The sequence below is a fragment of the Dioscorea cayenensis genome, chromosome 15, assembly GCF_009730915.1.
Source record: "Dioscorea cayenensis subsp. rotundata cultivar TDr96_F1 chromosome 15, TDr96_F1_v2_PseudoChromosome.rev07_lg8_w22 25.fasta, whole genome shotgun sequence".
Taxonomy (NCBI): domain Eukaryota; kingdom Viridiplantae; phylum Streptophyta; class Magnoliopsida; order Dioscoreales; family Dioscoreaceae; genus Dioscorea; species Dioscorea cayenensis.
In genome coordinates, this window is record NC_052485.1 from 6,769,724 (window position 1) to 6,797,153 (window position 27,430).

Genomic DNA, 27,430 nt, shown 5'->3' on the forward strand with positions numbered 1-27,430 from the left:
TCAAGTGTCCAGTGAAATTCAAGAAATCTTAATATAATGACATGGATAGGCCATGTGAGCATGATGATGTGGATTAAAAAAAACCACCTCAGTTTTTTCGGCGGCCACGTAGACTAATTTGGGCTGGAAAGCCATGGGTGACTTCCCGGTGATATGAATTAAAATTTGAGTGACCACTTTGATACATTTTGAAGTTGGATGACCAAAGTGATAATAAATCAAAGTTTGGTGACTTCCTGAAAAATTAACCCCACAAGTGGATTGATAGTGGATCCCTTTTTCCTTTAAAAAATGTCCAAAAATCCCTTTAAAATACTCAGTTCCATTATCAGTGTGAGAAATGCTAATTTTAGTTTGAAATTGAGTTTCTACCATTGTGTGAAAATCCTTAAATAGTTTTCCAACCTCATATTTTTTATTCATTAAATACACCCAACACAATCTAGTATCGTCATCTATGAAAGTAACAAAGCACCATTTTCACCAACATCCCCAAACATCACTATGTATTAAAAAGAATGATTTGGAAGAAGTATAAGGTTTAGGAGAGTAAGTAGTGTGATGGCTTTAGGATAGACAACAACTCTAACAATAAAATGAGGAGCAAACCAAACTTTTGAATAAAGTAGGGAACAAATGTTTTAGATATAAAAAAAACTAGAATGTCCTATTCTAAAATGCCAAAGCCTTATTTACTCATAAATAGAATTTAAACAAACACTACTAAGGTCCATCTATCATCTTAGCACTGCCAATCATCTTTCTCGAGTTCTGGTCCTGAAATTCACTATGAGAATCACAAAGATTGCATGAGAAATAGATTCTTAGGTAAGTTTACTTACGAACAAAAGGTTACATGTTAATTTAGGGACATGAAGAACAAATTTTAGAATAAAAAAATCTGATAATTTTATAGAACCTTTCCCTGCAATTGGTGGAAACTACCGTCTGCAACTCTTAATTTTCAAGACTAGAACATAGAGAAAAAGAGTTGAAAAGATTAAATAAGCTCGTCATATGATCGGAAGCTTCAGAATCTATTACCCATGGAACAAAATTTGAACTACAAGAGAGTGAATATACAGGTACTATCTATTTGAGCAATAGAGACACTTTAAATACCAGGCTCCAGATTGGATTTCAATAGCTTCAAAAGGTAATCTTCTACTTCTTAATGAAGAGGTTCATGTTAGCTTCATTTTAAGAAGGAATTCCTCAGTTGTTTCAATCACCAAACCTACTTTTCCAGTTTGTTGGCTTATTATTGATTTTCCAGCATGTCTCTCAGGTGTGGCGTGGTTTGCTACAATGATTGCACCATACCCGCTGCTTGTTCGCTAATCTCCATAAGAAGTTTGTTGCTCTATTGGCAATAGCATCTACAATAAGTGTTGGACTTTTAACCTACCTTGTTCAAGTTTTATTCCATAAAATAACATGCCTGAGGATTTCTTCATGACAAACTTCAGCAAATACTTCACTAAGTGAAGGAAGAGGGGTCCTGCCAATAATCCATCCTTGGACTTCATCAAATTCCATGTTTAATCCAACAAGAAATTTGTGAATACGATATGCTTCCATCATATGTTTATAGTGGTTTGCATCTTATAGTTGTTAAACAAATCAAAATCTTCCCATAACTTCTTCAATGAGTTGAGATATCTAGTACAAGATCATCTCCTTGTCGAATTTCACCAGGTTTTAGAGTTAATTCATAAATTTAGGATTGGTTCCCCAAATCTAAATACATCTGGTATCACGCCTCGACCTACAGGCCCATGGACCTGACAATCCGAGAAGTGACACTCACACCAATCGACCCTTGAGTTGCCGCAAGGCTAGCGAGATCCCTGGAATTACACATTTCTAAACACGATTTACAAGAATATATAGTACACAAGGAATGTAGTACAACACTAACATAGAGGAAGCAACAAATATCAAAACCTCATAATAGACTTCAAGAAGTATACCAGTCACAAGTGTACTAGGTTTCAAAGAAAAACAAACAACAAAGAAATCATGCATAAGGAGTTTCAAACACCCTAGTGGATACATGTTCTTAAACAATGCAACATATTCAAAGAAATATATGGGATAATAGAAACAAATAAAAATAGGATATCAGACAATATCCAGTACTCCATCTCATTGCCATGCTACTAGTTGCTAGAGCCTGGAAGGGAGAGAGAGGGTGAGTAACCTAAATCACCTAATGATTGGGTTAGGACAACTCCAAAAAAAATAACAAATCGAGTTGGAGAACATCAACAATCAAGCTTTTAAATAAATACATAAATTTTGAAGATACAATAATTAGTATAGCACATATAACACACACACACACACACACACATATATATATATATATATATATATATATATATATATATATATATATATAATTATGCATGAAATCCAAAAACTATTATAAATGGTACCTTTGCCTCAAAGCAGGGTTTCACTTCTCAACTCATCGTTAAGAATAATACAACTTTACAAAACATCAAATTGTGAACTTGTAATAAAATTTATTCTTTCCAAGAATATGAAGAAACATTTCAGAAAAGTAAACAAGGAATCAATGAAAGGAAAGTACAACATAAGAAGCATGAGTTCTCTAATAACAATTTTACATCTCGATCCTTGGATTCATGGTCTAGAAAACCCTCTAAACTATAGTTGTGGCTACAGCTAAGTTCAGAGCCTTCAAGGTCCTCATGTCCTTAACGTTAACCCACCGGTTCCATATGGTGAATCTAGAATCCTGGTGTATTATCAAAAGTAGGGATTCTCCAACCCACCTGAAGAGAAAAGAAACAAGTCCTCCATGCCACCTCTAAAGGCTGGTCCATTGGGACCCACTGCTACAACAGGTGGGTTACAATACCATCCATATAAGCCATAACACATGGTTCTTGATAGGGATAATAATCATACATTAGGAATTATTATCAATTTAGCATAATTCAATGTCACAAAATAACATATACACAAGTTTCAAGTGTCATTCAAATCCAATATACCAATGTAAACATAAGCCTTTTCAACAAACATCAAGAGTCTCATATATAAAATGGAAGGCATGGAAACCTTTCTAAACTGATTAAATCAACGGTTTAATATGGCAAACTGAAGGATTTCTTTTAAATCATAACCAAAATCTTATAAATAATTTTAACTCAAATTCAAGAGTTTCAAAGATAATTTAATAATATAGAAATCCCTTTTTAAAACAAATCGAAGCATCGATTTAATACAATAAAATCCACAAATCATTTTTAATCAGGCAATATGAATAATCAAGTCACATCCTAAAAGAATTGTGCAATCATGAATCTCATTCACAACTTAGGCCTAAAAACCTCGGGCGCGCTACTCCTCTGCCAAGCTCTCAACACCTAACCAACCAACACACCCACACACAACAACAACAACAAAAAGAATTAAACAAAGCAACTCAAGAATAAAGCCCAAGGTCACAAAGACATACAACCCTACAATAATGCACACCTCTCACAAGGCCGCTCTTAGGAATGCCTTGTGGGCACTACGTGCCCTCGTGCAGCCCGCAGCGCAGCACCTAGGCGCTCTCTGTGAGCTCACTACACCTGCGCGCAACCCACTAGGGGCTTCCCTAGAACTCCATGTGCCCAACTTGAGAGCTCAGGCCGCCCCACCGCCACCAATAACCATGGGCACGTGGCCCGGCCTATGGCTTAAGCCGAGAAGGTGAGCAACCGCACACTCAATCGCTTAAGCTCACAATGACTCGAACACACCAACCAAACTTGTTCTAACCTCCTGAGCACAAACCAACAAGCTTAAACCACAGTTAGAGTCTACGCACACACACACACACACAAAGACACCACATATAGCTTATGTTGTCCCATAATTCCTTGGCCATGGAATAGCACATGTAATTGGAACTAATATCTTCTTCCATTGAATCCACAAGCCACGTCTTTACTATTGATTTTTAGCATCGCATGTTGCATATGAAGGATCTTCAGGTGCTAGATCCTTTTTTTCTCCAATCAAAAACTCAATTTTACATGTACCACGGATGTGTATCTTTATTGATTAAGGGCACCAAAAGTAGTTACTGCCATTTAGATGAATGTTAGTAATACGGATAGTGTGGGAGTCAATGCATTGAGGTTTTTTGCTAGGTTATAAAGGATGGTGAAGAATCAGAGTTTACTTTAGACATGGCTGATCAACAACAATCAATAACCCAAAAAACAAATGGTAGATTTGAGAGTTTATAAAACCCTCAAAGGAAGGGGAAAAAATAGAGACTAAAAACACAAGCTGAGCTTGAGGATAAATTATCAGGGTTTCTTAGGGAGTCTCTCATACCATGTGTGAAAGATAGGAGAATAAAGGTTTTCTATATTTTCATAGGTTTACAAGGTTCCCTTTTTATAGGGCAAGATATATAAATTTCCGAGCTCATTCCCCTCATGACCACAAATGTTTTCACTTTATAGCACTGTGGGCATAAAACTTTTTCTTGTAACACAAAAGCCACTTAACTTTTCTGCGGTTGGACATGTGGCCATAATAGCCTATTTTAAGATAGTTCCGGTGCCATGTTAGCACCACATTAGCTAACTCATCAGAAACCACCTTAAAACAGACCATTATGCCAACATGTGCAACCTGAGAAAGTTAAGTCGCTTTTGTGTTACAAAAAAAAGTTTTATGGCCATAGCTTTATAAAACTCAAACATTTGTGGTCATGAGGGAATCAACCCATAGATTTTCTCCATTAAGTTAGGAGAGAATAATATACAATAAAATTTAAAAAAAAAACTCCTAACTAAATTTAAAAACTAACTACTATCTACAAATATTCTGCTTGATTTTCTTCCGGTCAACAAATATTCTGCCAGATTTTCGTCCTGTCAACAATTAACTATCTCCTTATTGTGTGGTTAAAAAAAATTACTTGTTATCTCCCCACTTTCTTCCCCTCCATAAACACGACATGTAATATCAGAGCTTATAATCCACATGACCCAATTCCTCTTACCCCAACAACAAATAAGCTTTGATTTCCTTCAACAGACAAACAAATTAAAGATCCACTCATCAAAATAGCAAATAAGAGCTATATGTCTCTCAATACTCCAACACTACTCAAAATAAACTCGAACTCTAAAACAAAATATAAAATTTTGAAAACTACACATAAGCTAATATTAAACCCCCAAATTAGCTAGGTATTATTGCCACTCCTGATTTGAAAATATTTTGAATAAAATTTTATAACCCCCGTAAATACTACCAAAACTTGAATCATGGGTGATTCTATATTCAAAATATCTAAACAAATACAAGTTCACAAACAAATAAATATCTCAAAGTCTCTTTTGACATAAGTGATGAGTTCATAAACAAATATCAAAATTTATAGGAAACAAAATGTGCACAAACATGATAAATCCAAACACATTTGACAAATTTTCTATATATATATATATATATATATATATATATATCCCCGAATTTATTATTACTATTGCTAAACAATAAATTAATATTTTCATTTACCTTTATGGCTCTGTTCAGAATGTTAGATCTACTGATGTTTCATCAACGGCTTGGTACAGAACAAATTTTATTTTCAGATATTTATATCAATGTGATCAATATTAAACTTTCAACAATGGCATTGGAGCATACTTTGAAAAAGAGAAGAATGTATTGTATATTATCATTGATAAAGATGAACACATATATACAGAGAAAGATCTGTGCATCCCTACAAATCAGTAACTGATTAGCAACAAATCAGGCTGTTAACTATAAATTAGTGATTACAATAGTATATACAAATCTTCTATTCTTAATATGGAAGATACGGAAGATTAATTTCCTAACACCCTCCTCAAGTTGGACGGTGGATATCTTGTACTCCCAACTTACGAACCATAGGAATAAAGATCTCTTTTTCCCGTAGGTTTGGTTAGAACATCCGCCAATTGATGTCGCGATCTTACAAACTTTGTTGTTATGGAGCCATCTTGAATTTTTATCTCTTATATAATGACAATCCATTTCAATGTGCCTTGTACGTTCATGAAATACTCGGATTCACTGCAATATGTAATCGTCGCTCTATTGTCACAATACAATTCAAAGAAGTTCTTGTTGTAGGATTCCCAAATCTCTGAGCAAATACCGAACCCAAGATAACTCACGAAAGAAGCTCCCCGCCATTGCACGGTGATTCGCTTCATCAAGAAAGTGAGACAGTTTTCTGACGTTTTGATTTCCATGAAATCAATGAAGGGCCAAGAAAGACACAATATCCTGTGGTTGATCTCCTAGTCATCAGGCAACCTGCCCAATCCGAGTCACAATAAGCTCGAAGTTTAAGATCACTCTTTGAAGCGAAGAATAAGCCTTGACCAGGTGCGCCTTTTAAGTAACGAACAACTCGAAGGGCTGCCTCCATATGGAGATTCCTAGGTTGATGCATAAATCTGCTAAGAATATGAACAGAATACATGATATCTGGTCTTGTGACAGTAAGGTATATCAACCTCCCAACTAATCTTCTATATTGGCCTGGATCTTTAAGCAAGTCACTATTATCAGATAATTTCAGACCTCGCTCCATAGGAGTATCAACAGGGGATGCACCCAATAATCCTGTATCCTTAATAATCTCTAGAGCATATTTGCGTTGGGAAGCAAAGATTCCATTCCTAGATGAGGAAGTTTCAATGCCAAGAAAGTATTTTAATTCACCAAGATCTTTGACGCGGAAATGGTCATGCAGAGATTTCTTAATTATAGCAATGCTAATTGGATCATTTCCAGTAATCAGAATATCATCAACATAAATTAGAATAGCAGTGAAAGACTTGCCTTCTCTTTTAGTGAACAAAGAATAGTCGGCTTTGGATTGCACATATCCAAATGATCGAATAGCCTCTGAGAATTTTGAGAACCATTGGCGTGAGGCCTGTTTCAGACCATAGAGAGATTTATGGAGCCGACAAAATAAATGTTCCTCCCCCTGTCTTCGAAGCCCCGGCGGTGGAGACATAAATTTCTTCATGAAGATCACCATGGAGGAAGGCATTATTGACATCGAGTTGGTGAAGAGACCAACCATGAGTAGCGGCGAGAGCAAGCAAGCAGCGGACTGAAACAAGTTTCGCAGTAGGAGAGAAAGTGTCTTGATAATCCACACCCTCCAATTGTGTAAAACCCTTGGCCACTAATCGTGCTTTGTATTTGTCAATGGAACCATCAGATTTGTGCTTGATTTTGTAGACCCAACGACAGCCAATGGGTTTCTTGCCGGAAGGAAGAGGCATCAAAGTCCAGGTGCCATTGACTCGGAGAGCCTCCAATTCAGATTGCATGGCCACCTGCCACTCAGGATGAACTACAGCCTCATAATAACCACTGGGTTCTGTTTGTTGACTAATTTGAGCAACAAAAGAATGATGTGCAGGGATTGGACTCGAAAGCTGGGTCAATGGTGTCGTCGGCCACCAAAGGAATTGGGCCAGAATTATTAGTGGAAGGTGTGATAGTAGAATTGGTCTTGGTCAACTTATAAGGAAAAATGGATTCATGGAATATGACATCACGGCTAATGAAAAACTTTTTGGTTGATAAATTAAACAGTTTGTAAGCTTTTTGGCCGACAGGATAGCCGACGAAAATTGAAGGAAAAGAGCGATGGTCAAACTTATGGGAAGGATGGACATTAGTAGCATAGGCTAGACACCCAAAAACACGGAGATGAGAAAAAGAAGGTGACCTTGAGTAAAGAAGTTCAAACGGAGTTTTGAAAGAGAGAATAGGAGAAGGGAGTCGATTGATGATATGGATAGCAGTTAAAACACATTCTCCCCAGAATTGAGTAGGGAGTTGGGATTGGAATTTCAAAGCTCGAGCAACTTGTAATATGTGACGATGTTTGCGTTCTACAACCCCATTTTGTTGAGGTGTGTAAACACAAGAATGTTGAAAGATGACACCGTGATCATTAAAAAAAGAACGAAGTGAGAGAAATTCTCCACCATTGTCACTTCGAAAAGTTTTGATGCGAGAATCAAATTGAGTGAGAACATAACTGAAAAACCGTTTTAAAAGAGATTGTGCTTCATCTTTGTGCCGCATCAAGAAAAATCCATGTAAAAGCGTGTATAATCATCAACAATGGTAAGAAAGTAATAAGCACCGAGAAAAGAAGGGTGGCGATAACGACCCCCAAATGTCACAATGAATAAGCTCAAAAGGTTTTATAGAAGAAATAATACTGGTATTGAAAGGTAGACGACTTTGCTTAGCCAAAGGACAAATAGGACAAGCATTATTTGACTCAACAGAAAAATTTAAAAAGTTCTTGGCAAGGAACCTCAGACGAGATGGTGAGACATGGCCAAGCCGATTATGCCAGAGGTCGGTGGGTGAGATGGTGAGATTGTAGACTGATCGGTTTGAGGATGAGGAGATATCTGTTGCTAGTGCCATCAAATAATACAATCCGTCACATTGTTTACCCAAACCAATCGTCCTCCTCGTAGCCAGATCCTGCAAAATACACCAATAAGGAAAGAACGTCACGGAACAATTCAAGCCTCTAGTCAACTGACCCACGGACATCAAGTTGACTTTGAATGTAGGCACAGATAACACATCATGCAGATAATATACAGAATTTAGAGGCAAAGATCCTTTCACAACAATATTTGCCCTTTCTCCGCTAGGCAATAATACTGGTGATAATGAGCAATTTGTATATGTGTGCAATAACTTAGATGAAGAAGTAATGTGGTTTGTCGCCCCACTATCAATAATCCAATTGTGGGAAGTGACAGTGGACAAACCTGACTTTGTTACTGCATTCACTTTAGAACTAGAGCCTTCACCTTGATTATTGAGAAGTGACAAAAGCTGTTTGAGTTGGGCTTCAGACAAAGCAACTGCAGGCCTACCTTCATGCTGGCTTGATGCCTCAGAAACATGGTTAGCCGAATGAATATCCCTATTTGAATTTTGGCTAAAATTCTTCTTTGATTTTGGGTGGCCTGGTGGATATCCATGTAGCTTAAAACACTTTTGGGCCCAATGGCCCAAATCTCCACAATATTTGCATATAGGGCGACCTCTTCCGGAACCATGACGTCGATCTTTATCTTGGCGTCCTATGAATTCCCGTGCTTGAGGAGGAGATCCATTAAAACTTTGTAATTGTTGCTCAGTTTTTATTGTTGTAGAAGGAGTCGTCTTGCTGTGAATTGCTGCCATAGCTGCGGTGCTAGTACTTGAATCGCCGAGTGAGATCACCGAGCGAGGGATGCTGCCTTTTTCTTCTTGGGTGACTAGTGAGTAAGCTTGTCGGATTGAGGGCAAAGGATTCATCAAGAGGATTTGACCTCTAATTGCATTATAAGTTTCATTCAAACCCATCAAGAATTGCATCAGTTTTTGTTGATCTGCTTGTGTTCCATATGAAGCATCTGAATATGTGGCCAATTTATCCCATAAGCTCTTCAGTTTGGTATAGTAAGCAGAGATAGAGAGTTGTTCTTGTCGAAGAGAAGCTATATCTCGTTGAATCTCAAAGATTCGAGGTGCGTTGCTTTGAGAGAATCGCTCACGAAGATCCTCCCAAACTTCATGAGCAGTGGGATAATATATCACACTGTCTACAATTTCTGGATCAAGAGTATTGATGATCCAAGAATAGACCAGGTCATTGCACCGAGACCAAACAGCATAGCCTTCAGGATTAATTTCTTCTAAAGGAGCTTTGATATAACCATTAATGAACCCGAGTTTGTTTTTGGAGTTTAAGGCCAGCGTCATAGCCCGTTTCCAACCAGAGTAATTGTCCCCATTCAAGGATTTGGAGACTAGAATCATACCTGGATTGTCTGAGTGGTGAGTGAAATAAGGATTTGAGAAATCTGCCTTTAAGGAATCTGCAGAAATTTCAAAAGTGCCACTTTTCTTGACAGGATAAGCAGGATGAGAAGATGGTGGAGGCAAATCTTCACCGGCCATGATGATTGAAAAAAAGATGCTACACGAAAGATTAAGGTGCAGCGATGATGAGTCAGGATCTTAGTCTCTCTCTAATACCATGAAAAAGAGAAGAATGAATTGTATATTATCATTGATAAAGATGAACATATATATACAGAGAAAGATCTGTGCATCCCTACAAATCAGTAACTGATTAGCAACAAATCAGGCTGTTAACTATAAATTAGTGATTACAATAGTATATACAAATCTTCTATTCTTAATATGGAAGATACGGAAGATTAATTTCCTAACATACTTCATGTTTTGGAAAGTAAAATAATCAAAAATAAAATTTCTATGTGTAAAAAAATGAAAATTCATAGTGTTGAATGGCAGATATCAAATATCAAAATAACTAAAGTTGTTATGTTTCTCCTAATATAATTATACAATTTAAATGTTTCAAAATATACGGATAGTACAACAGTGAAGATCTCCGAATTATAAACACCTCAACAATAATTGCATGATTCATTTCCTAAACAAAATACAAATTAATTTAAAAAATAAATAAATGAATCAAAAGTAAATAGATTTAAAACATTTACACATGGATATACTTACATTAATTTCACTACCAAATTTATTCTTAATTCATAAAATCAATAAACACATTTAGTAAGAGGCAATGATACTAATCCTACCAAAAACTAAAAACAAAAATCAATTTAACATGAAAAAAAAACTAAATTTAGGAAACAAACCAAAAATCTAATTAAAAATATGCACTCTATTACAACTGAGTTACAACTTGAACCACCTGCTAACACCCACTCAATTACAACCTGGTTACAATTTGATCTTCGAGCACCTCCAATTCTTCCAATTGAGTTTGAGTCGCATACCGTTCAATCCTCCTTATCTCGACCAATATGAGCAACTAGTTGAACTTCACATCATGCCAACAAGAACCCTTTTGGGTCTTCACACACACCCATACTAGGGGCTTTTCCATACTTGACTTCTCATGTAATCTTCATCAATCAATTTTCAATTAGCCAAATTCGATCTCCAATCATGCATTTAAAAATGGCTTTCAATCAAATCTTCAATTAACTGCACCGGTCTTTAATAAATTCTTCAATCATCTAAACTTGGTCTTGATCTGCCAACTAAAGCACCTTCCAAGAATAGCATTACCAATGATTTTTTAAATTTAATTGCAATGTATGTTGCAAGATATAACAGGGGAAGCCCAAAATTAGCCCCACATCAGCATGAAAATGGAGTTATCATATGTATATAAGGGTTGGGCTAATGATCTTTGTGTGCATCATTGGTGCTTTTCAGAGCTAGTATGATGTGGATAGGGGGACATGGGCCCCTGCTAGGCATGGCCTAATGAGCTGTCCATGGGCTGTGGTCAAGTTCCTTGAGGCCTTTCCTCCTCTTACTAATACTACATAATATTCTTGTAAATTATGACTAATACCAGGTATATAAATAGTGATTTTTGTAAAGAGATCTATCCATTGATAATAAAAAGAAAATGTACGTATATCAAGAATTCATGGAAGACCTTGGGGACAAGTGAATATTTCTGTACTACCCCTTGTTAGTCACAATGGACAGAGAAGGCTAGGTTAGTCAAAAGATGGTTATCGGTTCAAGAATGAATAGTGACAATCCAAAATTAGTCCCACATCGGCTAGGAAAAGAAGTTTTCATATGTATATAAGAGTTGGGCTGACCCTCACCATCAGACCGGTCTTATGGGGATGTGGATCCGACCCGTGTACATCAATCTACGAAGTTTAGTTCAATAACCCTATGCTAATTTAGAATTCTTCTCCGGGTTGGGCTAACCCTCACCATCAGGCCGGTTTTTTGGGATGTGTATCCGACCCTTGGGTTCATCAATTTACCAAGTTTAGCTCTTCCCAACAATTACCTAAATTAGCCTTTGATTTAAATTTACCTTATTTTTAAGGTATAATACCTTAATTGGTCCCTCTATTTTTTTTTCTCTTCCCTTTTAGTCCCTTTACTCGAAAATGCTCCCGACTAATCTCTCTTTTTGTGAAAATGTGTCCATTTAGAGAGAAATGCTCCCAAGTAGTTCTTCCACTTTTAAAAATAGGTCCACTTTGTCCCTCCACTTAGTCCCATTTTCAAAAGTAGAGAGACCAGTTGAGAGCATTTCTCTCTAAGTGGGCACATTTTCAAAAGTAGAGGAATTAGTCAGGAGCATTTCTGAGTAGAAAGACCGAAAGGAAAAAGAGAAAAATAAAGGAACCAATTTGGGTATTATACCTATTTGTAATCTAGTACTCTTCTAGCAGAACAATTTATCATGTGTGACAAATAATACAATTTATCAAAATACATATCAGAAACACTAACAAATATTAAAAAAATAAAATTTCAAATTATACTTTTGGTGGCAAATGGAGAGATCATGGAGGAGCATTAGAAAACATAATGAATTACCATCATTACATGAGATAGCATAATCATAAAAGTAAGTATAAGTTTAAAATAAGATATAGTTTAAGTATATCCCCTTAAATTAAATTTGAATAAAATTTGCTATTTAATTTTTTATAAAAATTGTTTATGTAATTTGTATAAATACATCGATTCAAAATAAAAAAAGTAAATAACAAATTCTTCTTTTGTGTTTTTGTTTGTCTGTTTTTATTGATTTTATAAGCTTCTAGTTTATCTGTTTTTACTAGTTTTGTAAACTCTTGATTTTTTTATTAATGTATTTATGATTTATCCACTTTATCAAAAAAAAAAAAATCTTCTCATTTTAAATTTCCACCATTCTTTTGATTTTTATCATTAATTAACTTATAATTAATTTCAATAAAAATGAGAACGTCATAATCTGTCTATCAATTATGACCAAATACCTTTTAAAAATAAAACAATACTTTTTAAAAGTAAAAAAACAAAAACAAATGAAAATAGCATATAATTAAAAACAAATCAGGAACTTCCCCGTTTTAAATTTCAAAGATTTTAAAAAACTTTAAAATACAGTATTAACTTTTTATGCAGATGAAAATTCCCCAAAATAACTATTACATTATAACGCAACAAAACAATACATTTTACAAAGCACGCACAATTACACAGAGACAAACATAAAAGTCTCTCTCAAGTGCAAGAACTCAAACAAGAGGACCACCTTTCAAATATTCAGTGAAAGCCAGTGCGACCAGGCCGAGCATGGCCAACCGGCCGTTCCAGAGCTCGGCGTCAGAGGACATTAGATCGCCGGACCTGGACTGCACGGTGACACCCTTGAAGAGTGGAACCAAGGATGCAACAGAGAACAGTACAGCAGTGCCAAGGAACCATGGTAAGCCTCCGTTCATCAGCTGCTCTACCAGGTCTTGGCCTCTTGCTGCCTCCACCGCCAACGCCGACACAAACCCGATCATTGCCAGCCGTCCGTTGATCCTCTCCGGCGCCGGCCCACTGAATGCCAACACGTCTGAGAATTTTGTGCTCACCTGCCACTCTTTTCTTGTTAACTTCTTTTCATATAAATTAAAGTTGGTTTATGATAGCTGTTCCTTTTTCTCTTTGTGGAATTTTTGAAGCGTTCAAGTTGTTTAAAGGGGAAGATGGAAAAAGAAACTTCTCCTACCCCAAATTTAATATTGGATAATATTGTATTCTTGGTAATTTTATAAATTATTTTAATATTAACTAACGTACAATTCATTGTTAAAATTTGTTCAACTAATAGAAATTTAAATTGTTAAATACGTGGTTTTGATTTAAATTTTTATATATAAAAATATTATCAAAAAAAAAAAAATTAATAGAGTTTTAGTATTTTGTTTGAACTAATTTTAAATATGTGGTTTTCAAGAACCAACGTGTATATATATATATATATATATATATATATATATTCCAAATAAAAATTAACAAAGTTTAAGTTGACTTATTTGAAAATTAACAAATTTATCATCCTTGAATAGGTGGTGGGACACGATTCACCTTGGCCGTTGGCTTTGGTGTAGGTGATGTTGCTGTTGGCGTTGCAGTTTTAAGCACAGTTTGTGGCGTTGGGGTTTCTGTCTCCACCGCAGGCTTCTCCGGCTAAAAAATAAATAATAAATAAATAAAATAAGTAAAATAACGTAAATAACTACTGCAATGATATTTTGCTTTTTTTTTTATTTAATATTTTGCTCACTTCTGCTTGGCATCGGACAAGAGTGGCACCAGCAACACGCTGACATGGAAGCAGGTGAAGAGAAGACAGTGTTGCCAAGTGGTTCTTTGCACCAACTTGTGGCCTAAAAATGGCCATGTAGGACTGCACTGTTGCTGATGTGGCCATTCTCACACTTGATAAGAAGCAAACTCTAGAGAGCAAGAAAGCAGGGAACAGATAGATGGGTTTGAGCTTTTCTGTAATATGAGAATGAGAGTATGAATTAATTAATGTGGCCGGGGTTGGAATTTATAGAGGAGTTAGGTGAGATGGGGTTGTGATTGGTGGAGAAGAAGAGGCCACGTCAGCGACGAGAGAGGGACACAAGATTGTTGTGACGTGGATGGCGTTGGAATCGCATGGGCTGGGGCCATAACGTGGACATCGAGCTCACCGGAGGATGTGTGGAGAGTTCCAGAACGTTTGGGAAACCTCGTCACTGTTTCCTTGGACTTGAATGATTGAGCATGCACGTGACTTTGTGACCTCTGGGTTCTTTTGTCATGTAGCTACTGTATTTATATTTAATATACTTTAAGCTTTTTTAAAGATAAGTATGTGTAGCTTTTTTTTAAATAAATATTATACATTTTATTTTTAATTACTTAAATAAATAAATTTTAAAATATTTACACAATTAGGCAAAACAGTGACAGTCACCGTTTTACATAGTTGAACTAAAAAAAGTAACACATTTACCGTTTTTTTTTAAAAAAAAAAATTTATATCCATCATATATATATATATATAATAACAAGCTTTGCAAAACCATGAACAAATTTATATGACAATCCAAAGACATTAGAGAAAATACCTGCCGTTAATGCTTTATAAACACAACAAACACCATTCTCAACAAACTTCATCATTTCTACATTCCTGCAATCCAACTCCAACTGAGACACAAGAACTTCATCAGCAGCCTTTATTGTTTTCAAAGCTCATAAGAGATGTGAGCTTGCTGAAGTTCAATATAAGCACACTTCAAATCAAAAATACTGGAGAAAAGTTTAGAAAATAGCACAAACTCGCCCAAAGTCTCTTCCAATGGCTTAATGTGTTGGTTTCCTGCTTTCAGTGAATGAAAACACTCCCATTGATCTCAGCTTGCAAAGCTAGGAAATCCTGAAAAACACACTAGAAGAATTACCAGCTCTTCTCTATGAACTAGTCTCCATGAATGTTGCTGCTTAGTGCTAGAGATCAATGGCAGACCAAGTCAGGTGGGAAGAAACATTGAATCACAATGGTGCACATTTCAAGAAACAAAGAGAAGTTGATTTAGAGATTAAGATCATAGTGTATACAAGTATTTTGTATTATTTGGTGGTCATATTGAGGTTCTTTGAAGGAGGAGGAGGTTCAATTGAGGATCTATGAGGCTTTTTCCTTTCAGAATATATATTATTTTAGGAAAAATTATTTTTTAGTCCCTAAAAGTTTCAAAACTTTTCGGAAAGTCCCTCTGACATTTGAATTTGACAGACAGTCCCTCTTTTTTTATTTTACTGACGGCTTGGTCACCTGGTGTAACTCCGTTAGTTAACTTCATGCAATATTCAACTTTTTGGAAAATAGTACGGTTGTCAATTTTAACTTTATATGCTTCTTTAACCCAAGCTGCTTTCTTCTTCCATCATCCTTTTTGTTGGTTTTTTTGTTTCCATCTACGCAGGATAGATATATTTGTCTCTTCCCCATTGTTTTGGTTTTATTTTGCACTCTTGTACTTTGAATATTTCTTCACTTGAAAGACAATTCATGTGAGCTTCTCCACACTCATTTTGGTTTTATTTTTTGTGGTCATGCAATTGTTGACCATGCTTTCTTCATGCAAGCAGCCAATAGATACCTTTTGCGCAGTTGCTAGGTATAGATGGGAGGGTCGAGTCCTCCAGTTCAGTGTTAACTCCTTGGGAGTCAATTCTAGATGAGATATGTCAAAGATGGGGGCTTGACATTGCTATTGTGAAAGTGAAGTTTGTCACATCCGATGCAACCCGAACTATTTGTCCCATTGATTCTGAAATTGACTTCAAGTGTATGTGCCAAATATATCAAATACTAAACAGCGCTGCCGTTGACCTTATTGTTGATGCAGATGCAAATGTTGTACACGTACAAGCCATTGTGTTCTTCACTCCCATCGTAAATATCCTTTCCTTGCTTGATGTGTAGTCATTTTATTTCATTCTTCTGCATTATGTCCTTATTCATAAATAATATTTCTCGTATAGTATATAGAGTTGTCACTTATTGTATGCACTTTCCGGTTAATTTATGGAGTTATCATTTACCATTATCTATTTCAACTTATATTTGTCTGTTTCTACTTAAAAATTTCTGTTTTCGCTTAACATTAACCGATATCGCTTAAACTCTACTTAAATGGAAGAGCACTCGCTTTAGATGCGAGAGTCACGGGGTTCGGTCCCGCTCATATCCAACCATTATTTTAATTTTTTTTATTATTATTTTTAATTTTTAATTCAACAAAACCCTTCTTTTTTGTGAACATTATATATTTCCGCTTAAATTTCCCCGTTTACGAGTAATAATTTATGTTTTCGCTTAATCTTATCCGATTTCGCTTAAAAATTTTCGAGTTCGCTTAAACTTCTTTGATTCGCGTAAAATTTTCTGATTTCGCTTAAACTTGTCCGATTTAACTTAAATTTATCCGATTTCGTTTAAAGTTGTTTGATTGCGCATAAAAGTGCCATGATTTCACTTGAACTTATCCGATTTGTACACTACAATGATTCATTTTCGGAGAGTATATCACTCAACAGGGGCACATTTCCACCCCATTAACAACCTGCGGGGGTTCTATCCATCCGGCCTTCATCAGAAGATCATGAGATTGTTTCAATGGAAGTCGGTGATCAGTTTTCTGACAGTGAACATTTTAAGGATGCACTTAGGAATTTTTCTATCAAACGCAATTTTAACTTTACATTCATCAAGAATGACAAGCAGAGAGTGACTGTGAAGTGCGCTGCTGAAGGTTGTGAATGGCATATCCACACGTTCATGGAAGGTAATCACCAGACATTTAGGATCAAGACGTTGTATCCCACACACACATGTGGTGGCGGTATTGGCACGTCCTCACATCCCAAGGCATCAAAAAAGTGGGTGAGTGCACATGTCATACAAAAGCTGAAGGACCGTCCCCTGTATAGGGCTATTGACATTCAGCGTGATATGTTGCGAGACCATGGTGTCTATTTATCCCATAAACAAGCTTGGCTAGGGAAAGAGGTCGCCAAGGATGTTCTCCATGGGAGTGAGGTGGCGAGCTATGATTTATTGATGTGGTACGCGAAGAAAGTGTTAGTGACAAACCCTGGTAACGTTGCTATCGTAGAGAATGACGGTCCCCGTTTCAAACGTGCGTTTTTTACCTTCAAAGCATGTATCATTGGTTACAAGACAGGATGTAGGCCATTGCTATACCTGGATGGAACTCACTTGCTCGGTAAATACGGGGGAACTTTGTTAGGTGCAACGGGAAAAGATGGGAACGATGATTTTTTTCATGTGGCATTTGAAATCGTAGATAATGAAACGGATGAGAACTGGACGTGGTTCTTGTCAAAGCTTGGAGATACTATATACAATGATGACGAATATGTGAAACTTATTACATTTATATCTGATAGGTCCAAGGGCCTTATCAATGCTGTCGCGAAGATATTCCCTTCCTCACCGCATGCATATTGTTTGCGCCACTTGGAAGCAAACTTCATGAAAGCAAATGTCAGACTTGGCAAGTCATTGAAAGAAAGGTACTGGTATATATTATCGAGAATTGCATTTTCATGTGCTGAAAAAGAATTCGATGACACTATTGCCAATCTGTTAAACACATCAGCGAAAGCACATTAATGGTTGATGCAGAAATCCGATCTGGCGCACTGGCCGAACTACATGTTCAAAGGTGAGAGATGGGGGAAGATGTACTCAAACGTGGTGGAGTCGTTTAATGCATGGATAAAAGAGGCACGCCATCTCCCTGTCACAAACATGATAGACTAGATAAAGTACACACAATTTCGCTTAAATTTATTTTTTCCCGCTTAAAATTTATTTGTTCCAGATTAAGTTCAATGATTTCCCTTAATGTTAATTGTTTCCGCTTAACTTCAATCGTTTACGATTAAATTATAATTTTCCCGATTAAGTTTTAATGTTTTCACTTAATTTTAATTGTTACCGCTTAATTTTAAGTTTTCCCGCTTAAGTTACATCGTTTACAATTAAATTATAATGTTTCCGATTAAGTTTCAATGATTTCGCTTAAGTTTAAGTGTTTGTCTTCTCACCAGAGCATCTTGCTTGAACTCTGGTGGCCATTTGCGGGACGTCATTCATGAGCCACTTATGTGTGGCTTGCGCCCATGCATAGTGCTGCATTGTGGGAAGATCGTCTACATAGTCTACAAGCCAATTGGGAACAAAACATGATGAGTTTAGGAAAAGCATGGTCCCCATGATGAATACCAACAATATCTTCACAAAGTTTTCTTCTTCTCCCCTCTTCCGGACTAATGTGCTAAGAGTTTTTTTTTATAGCTTCCCTATGTCTTTCATAGGTTTTTGAGAAATATTTTTCTTCAAATTCTGAATGTGGCTTTTTCTTTTTGATAACCACTGCGTCCCCATCACATCTGAGACCAAGAATAATGGATACATCTTCAGGCCTAAACATCAACAAGCTCTCACCAATTTTAAATTTTTGGGAGCGATCATCGTATCTCTGCAACAGAGCATCGAGCAATCTCCTCTCTTGTAGTACAGACTCAATTTCCATTAACGATGCGAAAGGAGTACTCCGGATGATTTACAAATTTCTAGAACTCATGTTTTGTCTTAACTCAGCAATCGTTTCCACTATATAGACCAAATAACACCTACCGTTTACAAAGTCGGTTACCATATGTCCAATACCTTCACCAAGACGAAAGGATTAACGAACTATCAATAAGTTTTAAGCGGAAACTAGAAATTATAAGTGGAAACACATTTATTTAAATGAAAACCTATTAATTTAAGGGGTAAACAACACGGGCAAAAAAAGACAAAGCTAAAACTAAAACCAAACGTTTATAAACATCATCTATCATTCGAGATAGAACGACAACTTTCCAAATTTAAGCCTGGATCATACACAACAAACAAAAATTAAAAACCTTCAATTACAAAACCCTAGAAACCCAAAACAGTGATGTAAACAACCCTACAACCTTCCATTAATACCTTCATGTTCTCTGATTCAAGAGTATGGAGATGGTGTCAAGGAAACAACAATGAAGACCCGGGAAAGCTCTAGCAAACTTCTTCTCTATACCTTCAGTTGAACATAGGGCTTTAATGTGTGTAAGTCTCAGCATCTGAAGGGGCAAGTCTCAAAATGTGAAGGGGCAACTGAGAGAAGGCGCGCATAGGAACCAAGACTTCCCTCTCGGGATTCATGGCCGCTTAACCTGTAACTTCCCAATGTGGAGAGAGAACACATCATTGATGTAACTGGCGGGGCATTTCGGTCTTTTCTCCTCAAAAATCACGGAGTTAGCAACCGCAAGGAGCAAATATTCATATGTACGGAAAAGGAGGGATGATCTGTGAATATTCAAACTAGAAAGGTCTTTCTGTGAATACCTGAACTTTGGAGGAACTTTTTGTTCATTTCCATTATATATATATATATATATATATATACAATAGATATAAAAATAAAAAATAAAAAAAGGGTAAATGTGTTACCGTATTGCACAAACAATGGTAACACATTTAAACTTTTTTAAGCTCAACTATGCAAAACGGTGACTTTGTTACCGTTTTGCCTAATTGCGTAAATATTTTAAAATTTACTTATTTAAGTAATTAAAAATAAAAGGTATGATATTTATAAAAAAAAAAAAAAGCAGGTATTGATGAGATTAAATAACTCTAACAACAGTAAAAAAAATATTTTATTATAATAATATTTTTTATTTTAAAAATTTTGATAATAACTTTAATATTTGTGGAAAGCTCAAGTTTTTCATGGTTAAACAAGAACTCACGAAGATGGCTCGCAGCCCACCTTCAGAGCCCACTCCACCCTCTCAAGCGATGATTACTGTAGATGGGTTTAACCCGCTGGCTGAAACGTTGCCAGTCACCAGATATCAACGACGTCTGCAAAAGATGTTTACGGCACAGTCACAAAGCAGACGAATGCCGGCACCTGCTAACCTGCCGACAGTGCTCCGGCTTAGGGTATTTGCCACGTGATGTCCTTTTCGATCTCTCCCACCTACTCAAAAACAAAATAAAATAAGATCAAAAAAGTTTTCTTCCTCGGAGAGATCAAAACCCAAACCTCTTTTCATGTCTCTTCTCATCTACCATGTTCTTCAATCTCCTCCCTCAGAGTCTATCTTCCAATTTCAGAAGCCATCATTCAATCTAAAGAGGATCTCAAATGAATGATCATCATTCGCGTTCTCACCGGAAAGGCAAGCGTTAGATCTTTGCTTGCAGTTATTCCTCAACAAATCCACTCAGATCAATGCAAAAACCTAACATCGTATGAGAATGATTTCATCCTGTCCATAGTGTGGGCGAGAGTTGCAATTGCAGTGGTGAAGATGAGCCCTTTAACTTTAAACACCAGCCTAGGTCATTATACGATTGGTTTAACCCATTTGTCGCCGGAGTTTGGTTCCCACGAACTATAATTGGGTGAGGATGTCTAACCTCCCACTCCATTGTTGGAATTGGGATAGCTTCATCGAAGTTTTCCAGCCACTCGGAGAACTTATTTACGTACAAAAGAAGGAGGATATATCACTGGAGCATCTGCGAGCTCTTGTGAGGTTAAAAACTTCAACAGTCTTTCCATGGAGATGATCATCGACATGGGAGTTGGAAGATTCAAACTTCATATGGAAGATGATGGTATTCCAGTGCTAAGATCCAGGATTGTGCAAGACGTGAAACAGCAAGCAAAATCTCTGAAGAACAAAGCTGGGTCTTCTTCTTCTCCGACTGAGGATTCTAATATTTCTCGGGTGCAACCTCTCTTAGATCCATAGCTTCGCAATACTCATCAAATCCCTCAAGATGCTAAAGGTAAAGCTTATATTATTGGACCTCCTTCCTTCGAGCCTCTTGGCAAGACCGTGGAGCATGGCACTGGTCTTGTCCAACCGAGTGAGAGATAGAGGATCGACGGAGCTCTCATTACAGTTTTTCGGAGATAACAGGTTCGCTTGGAGGTCGGCCACTAACTGAGAAAAATCGGAACTTCAGCAATCAGTGAACGGAAGTGGTCCCCCAGATTCCTCAGCTTTCTGGCGGAAGATACGAGGAAGGGGATGCACTATTCACCAACAGCAATGAAATGGTAGTGGATCACTCAACAACCACTCTCGCGCCTCGAGATAAGGTCTCTGACTATGGATTTGGCGCCATGCAGACATCGGCTCCACCCGGAGATCTGATCCATTGATTGCTCATCGAGATGAATCATCATTAATTAATGCTTCTTTATTGATTTCAAACATTTAAGATTTCAACACTAAATTGGTCCAAACCAATGAGGCTCGCAGCCTAGGTATCCTGGGATGGGGATGGGATATCTAGGGCTACAAGCCCATCTGGTTGTTTAATTAGTTTCCCTGATGAACCTGGATGGGGATGGCTGACGCAACGAATACCTACTTCTAATCCAAGAACTCACACTCAAATAAGAGTAAACAAGAAAATCAATTTTCAACTCATCGATCCCCTTCCACAAAACCCTAAAACAATATTTATACAGATCTAAACTAAGGACAAAATAGTAAATAAAACTAAAATAGTTACAAATTACTGGATAATAAACTAACTAATAAATCTAAGATATTTACAAAATACTAAATAAAACTACTTTGAATATTTAAATTCAAAATCTTAAAATCATTAGGCACCATGCTGCGTCATTCACCGCACTCGCGAGAAACTCGACCTCGAGTTTTAATCTGGGCAATTAAGCTTGTAATTGAATATTTCAGCAAACCATCCCCATTCCAAAATTTAAATTTCTTGTTCTTGAATTCTTCCCATTTAGTAGCTTTCTTCCTTTTCCTCTTCAAAAATAACCACATTCTTAGCTTGGATTCTTTGAGATGCTCCGAGAAATCCTTCTCATTGGTCTTATTTATTTCATCAGCATTTTTCCAATCAACTTTTTCACAATTTCCATTATCAATAATAGTATTAAACACCTTATTTTTAATCAATTGATGGCTTTTGGTAGTTGACATTATGCGCCTTAAAAGATGAACTTACCTCTCTTCTGCTTCAAATTCTTCTTCTTCATCACCATCTGGCTCACAAATAATCTCTTTATTCTTCTCTACAATATTCACAGTCTTCCTCAAGGGACATTCATTTAATTTGTGTCCTGGTTGATTACATTTGAAACACTTCCCCATAGTAGGTTTAGCATATGGATTTTCTATTCTTCTTACCTCTTTATCCTTCCCTTCTTTATCTACCGTCTCTACTTGTCTATATTGGTTGTTGTTCTTATTGCTACAATCTTCAAACTCTTCTATGGACTCTATGGCTTTGTAATCTTCACAGTTCCTCTAACCTAGCTCTTGTTGCATTAACTCTACCTTTAGGGCTATATTCTTCGCCTCAGATAAGGTTCAAATAACTTGTACACCGATTCTGTCTCTGAGTGCTGGCCTCAACCCCTCCAAATACCTTTCAACCTGCTACCCTTCTGACTTAAGAAGGTTGTTTCTCTCAACTAGTCTCATGAATTCAATAGTGTATTCATGGACAGACCGACTATCCTATTAACAAAGATGGTATTGCTGAAACAAAATATGCTCAAAATCTGGGGGCAGAAACTCCCTCTTCAATGAATATTTCATTCTGTACCAAGTTTGTACAAGACCTTTACCTTCCCATTATCACCTGGATTGAATTCGTTCCCACCATGCAAATGCTCCCCATTTCAAACGGCATGCTACCAATAGAACTCGTTTCTCTGGAAGGGTCTCCATGTAGTCACCTGTAATCCAATCCAAAAATTCTTCCACGGCCAAGCTTCCGTTGAAAGACAGGATATCCACCCTTAATCTGAAATCTCCAACATCCCTTTCAACGCACCAATAATTATTTCTCGCCCTATGGCCTTCATATGGTCGATGACATCCTAACCAATTTGGTCCAAAATTGTTTTCTTCCTCTGAATCTTCATCATACATATATTGTCTATGAATAGGGGCAGGACGACGTCTGTTAATAGGAACACCACAGGCCAACTCCACCCCTATTCTTCTATTGTCATTCTGTCTTTTGTATGCATCAATTTGTAGAGCATCCAGACGATCTACAATTTCTTCAAAGCGCTTATCAAAACACCAGAATCTGAGATCCATCCGTTGCTCCAAACGTCACTCCAATCGTTTCAACGCTTCATTCCCCATAGGGGCTCTAGCCTCCTGACCACCTGACGCAACGAATACCCAGTTCTAATCCAAGAACTCACACTTAAAGAAGAGTAAAGAAGAAAATCAATTTTCAACTTATCGATCCCCTTCCACAAAACCCTAAAACAATATTTATAGAGACCTAAACTAAAGACAAAATAGTAAATAAAACTAAAATAGTTACAAATTACTTGATAATAAACTAACTAATAAATCTAAGATAATTACAAAATACTAAATAAAACTACTTTCAATATTTAAATTTAAGATCTTAAAATCATTAGGCACCATGCATGTTGTGTCAATGGCCCCCATCCATGAAAACTGGATGAGTGGTGTCCCTCCAAATCGATAAGACGCTGCTCATCCCGTGATATATTCCTCTTTCATCCTTCTCCCATCCATTGTTCATCCCTCTCCCATCCATCTCCATCCCATACCACATCGTGATAAACTCATCGACTCACTGACTCTCAAAGCTCCAAAATCTCGAGCGGCGGCGGCAGTGAATGAACTGTCGTTCTTCTCTCAGGATCCAACAGCGCCTCGTTGGTCCTAACCATCCCAAAATCCATCAATTCCTTTACAAGTCTTCTCCTTCTTCTTCTTCTTCTTCTTCTTCTTCTTCTTCTTCTTCTTCTTTTTCATTCAAAAAATAATAATAATAAAATAATAAAATCTCATCTTGTTTGTTTTTAATTGGGAAACATTTTATCTTTTCAACTAGTTCTGTGGATACCCATAATGTAACGTTTTTTAATTGGATCTAATCCTGATCACTTATTAATTGCTATGCATTCAAATTTTGGTTGATGCTTTAATGGATCATTATCAGTTTCTCTATTAGAAATGTTTCAGAAATGTTGCTATGTTCTTAGAAATGTTTCAGAAGATGGAAGTATGTTCTTAGAAATGTTTCAGTTGATGCCTTGATGGATCTAATCTCGTCTTATTTTTGTGTTGCTATGTTCTTAGAAATGTTTCAGAAGATGGAAGTAGCAAAATCATCTTAACATGGATTAGTGGCATGATGATGATCTTTGAGATTTGATATTGTCTTAATTACTGCATCTTATATATATATATATATATATATATATATATAATTTTTTTGGATCCTCATCACATCCATTATTTCATTCACAGTAATTAAGCTAATTTTTCTGAAAATCATTACTTTCTTGCCAAAAATATTTTCATGAGAATTTTTATCATTTCCCTTCTTGCATTCCAAAGCTAGTTTGGCATGCCATACTTGATCATTTACATAATCATGAGAATTTCTATCATTTCCCTACCCAATGAAACCAATATATCCACCAAAAAAATCAAATGGCAACCCAGCATAATCTTCTTTGTTATATTGACATGATTGAAGTTCCTGAAACCAATTTGGCAAGCAAAAAACATAGAGTAAGTATTGCTAGTATTTAGGAATGTGTTTTTGTTTTGAACCGTAATTGGATCTTGTTCATCAGCTTGGTTCCTACTAGAAGGAATGGGAGTCATGAATGGGTTTTATGAACATTATTTTCCTTTCCACTTCAATTGTTTATTGTTTTTTTATCAAGTAGGTGATTTTTCATGGAAAGGAATAAAAGAAAAACCTCACGGAAATTACGAGAGGTCACAGCAATTACAACCACAATTATGGGAATTATAGTGACACATATAAGTAAGCGCAGCGTATACCGTGCAACCAATTCCCGTAGAGTCTTGTATAGAGAGAATTATCTTGACCGCTTGTTAAATGGTGATGACACAACATGTACATTATGAACATTTACATTATGATTTAATTGTTTATCAATTATTACAGTTGAAATGTTTATCTAAATATTTTAAACTAATTAAATTCAATTCGAAAAATCAAGTTAAATAATAAATTGCTATGTTATTCATTAATAATCCATTAAAAATATTTCATGCTAAATAAATAAAAAAATGTATCTATTAATATCTGTTATTTAAATCAAATACTTACCTAAAATATTTAAAAAAATAAATTTCTCTTATCATCCACTAATTAAATTTAAATAAATAATTTGAAGATATTTTAAAAAATTATTAATTAAATAGAGGGGTAACTTCACCTCCTTATAGATAGGGTTATCATACCACTCCCATATCCATCCAACCAAACATTCAAAAATGGATATCCATTTGACATATCTTTATCTCTATAACTAAACACCAAACAATTTTTATCCTTACTATTAAATCCCTCCAACCAAACAGTTAAACATGGATATTTCATCCATAGATATCCCCCATCCATGGAATACAATATCCCACTATCCAAACAGTTAAATATTTGATCCCGCCTAGGGATGAGAATCCCACTAAAAGCTCAAATTCGTCTCCATTTAAAGTGATCTTGACTTGATATAAGCATCCCAACATTGCTTCTACTAAAATTGATTCAATTACCTCAAATCTTGAGCAACCAAATTCTTCTAAGCTGGTAGCTAATCATGCTCTTTCTATTACAGGCCCTATGCTTCTTCCCGCTTGTATGGAGAATCTTTAAAATATTACTTCAACTATTTCAACAAACAATGAGATTTTACCAAATCATTGCAATTAATTCCTCCGACAATTGCAATTACTTCAACTATATCAACAAACAATGAGATTTTACCAAATCATTGCAATTAATTCCTCTAACAATTGCAATTCCCGAAGGTTATAAATGGATCTTTATTCATGAAGGATGGACTCTAATTCCAAGCATTAACATTAAGAAATTCTATTCTCAAGAGCCATCCACTCAGGATATTCCCTTGGAAGATCCATCTGATGAAGAGCTTGTTGACTGGGGAGAAGAGGAAGATTACTTTGCACGCGAGCTAGTAGATGATGAACAATTTCTTGGTGAGGAGAATTTTGCTATTCAGGAGCCTGAACAACCTCCCGCTGCTCACTATGTTGACCAGTCAACTAATCTCCTCTTAGGTTCACATAAAGAGGACAGCGAAACAGAAGAAGCAACTTCTGAGAAAAATAATATTATCCTGTTCCCCGTGGAAACTCAGTCTCCAAACCCTCTATCACTCTCTAATGCTCCAAGGAAAATAAGAAAAAGTGATAGACCAAAGAAACCTTCAGCCCGTTGGAATGAAGATGCTGGGTTTGTTCAACAACCTCCCCAATCCACAAAGAAAAAAAATCCTAAGGATCCAAGAGAAGTTGCATCCAACCCAGAAGCCACCCAGAGGATCAAGCGCTCTCAACTTCATGAGCGCAAGAAGTTCGATCTCTGCCGGCAATCCAGATCATTCCTTATCCCTGGAGCAGTTCTCTCCTTCTGTCAACCTGGACCGGCCAGAGATTCCAAACGCTGACCGGCTCCGTCGTTTAGCTGTTGGAGATCTCGCATACCAGAGGATGGACTTCGCTTCTTCAAATGCTTCATCTCTGCTATTTTTGGCTTTTCAGTCTTTCCCATGGTGACTGTTTCTCACCTCCAATTGTTGTTTCCTTGTGGTTTTGCTCTGTTTGTTCTTTACCTCGTTTAATAAATCAGTGGTTTATCTGCTTTATGCAATATATATATATATATATATATATATATATATATATAATCAATTATCACATTGATTCAATAATTTATATATTTAACTTTTAAATATTTTAAAATATTATCTACATTAATCAAAAGTAATTAAATTACTAGAAATTAAATATTAACATATATGTGCTC

General features: G+C 36.3%; 2 protein-coding genes and 1 pseudogene across 2 annotated transcripts; 1 reads left to right on the forward strand and 2 right to left on the reverse strand.

Moving 5' to 3' along the window:
- Positions 1–5,933: 5,933 nt before the first annotated feature.
- Positions 5,934–10,044, reverse strand: LOC120277648 (annotated as a pseudogene).
- Positions 10,045–13,051: 3,007 nt separating this feature from the next.
- LOC120278150 (early light-induced protein 1, chloroplastic-like) lies at positions 13,052–14,473 on the reverse strand. Its single transcript, XM_039285070.1, has 3 exons — positions 14,228–14,473; positions 14,029–14,130; positions 13,052–13,532 (listed from the first exon to the last, which is right to left on the reverse strand). Exons 1-3 carry the CDS (start codon positions 14,372–14,374, stop codon positions 13,188–13,190), a joined length of 594 nt encoding a protein of 197 aa, XP_039141004.1. The 5' UTR covers positions 14,375–14,473; the 3' UTR covers positions 13,052–13,187.
- Positions 14,474–17,119: 2,646 nt separating this feature from the next.
- Positions 17,120–18,718, forward strand: LOC120277649. Its single transcript, XM_039284506.1, has 3 exons — positions 17,120–18,039; positions 18,126–18,191; positions 18,580–18,718. Exons 1-3 carry the CDS (start codon positions 17,120–17,122, stop codon positions 18,716–18,718), a joined length of 1,125 nt encoding a protein of 374 aa, XP_039140440.1.
- The last annotated feature ends 8,712 nt before the right edge of the window (positions 18,719–27,430 follow it).

What these genes read in the sequence shown, in the direction of transcription:
- LOC120277649 (XM_039284506.1), top strand. Translation starts at nt 17,120, where the DNA reads ATGGAAGTCGGTGATCAGTTTTCTGACAGTGAACATTTTAAGGATGCA. An exon ending in GGCAAGTCATTGAAAGAAAG is followed by an intron (nt 18,040 to 18,125) that starts GTACTGGTATAT and finishes TAAACACATCAG; the next exon opens with CGAAAGCACATTAATGGTTG. An exon ending in GCCGAACTACATGTTCAAAG is followed by an intron (nt 18,192 to 18,579) that starts GTGAGAGATGGG and finishes TCTTCTCACCAG; the next exon opens with AGCATCTTGCTTGAACTCTG.
- LOC120278150 (XM_039285070.1), bottom strand. Translation starts at nt 14,374, where the DNA reads ATGGCCACATCAGCAACAGTGCAGTCCTACATGGCCATTTTTAGGCCA. An exon ending in TTGTCCGATGCCAAGCAGAA is followed by an intron (nt 14,131 to 14,227) that starts GTGAGCAAAATA and finishes TTTATTTTTTAG; the next exon opens with CCGGAGAAGCCTGCGGTGGA. An exon ending in CACCAAAGCCAACGGCCAAG is followed by an intron (nt 13,533 to 14,028) that starts GTGAATCGTGTC and finishes AAAGAGTGGCAG; the next exon opens with GTGAGCACAAAATTCTCAGA.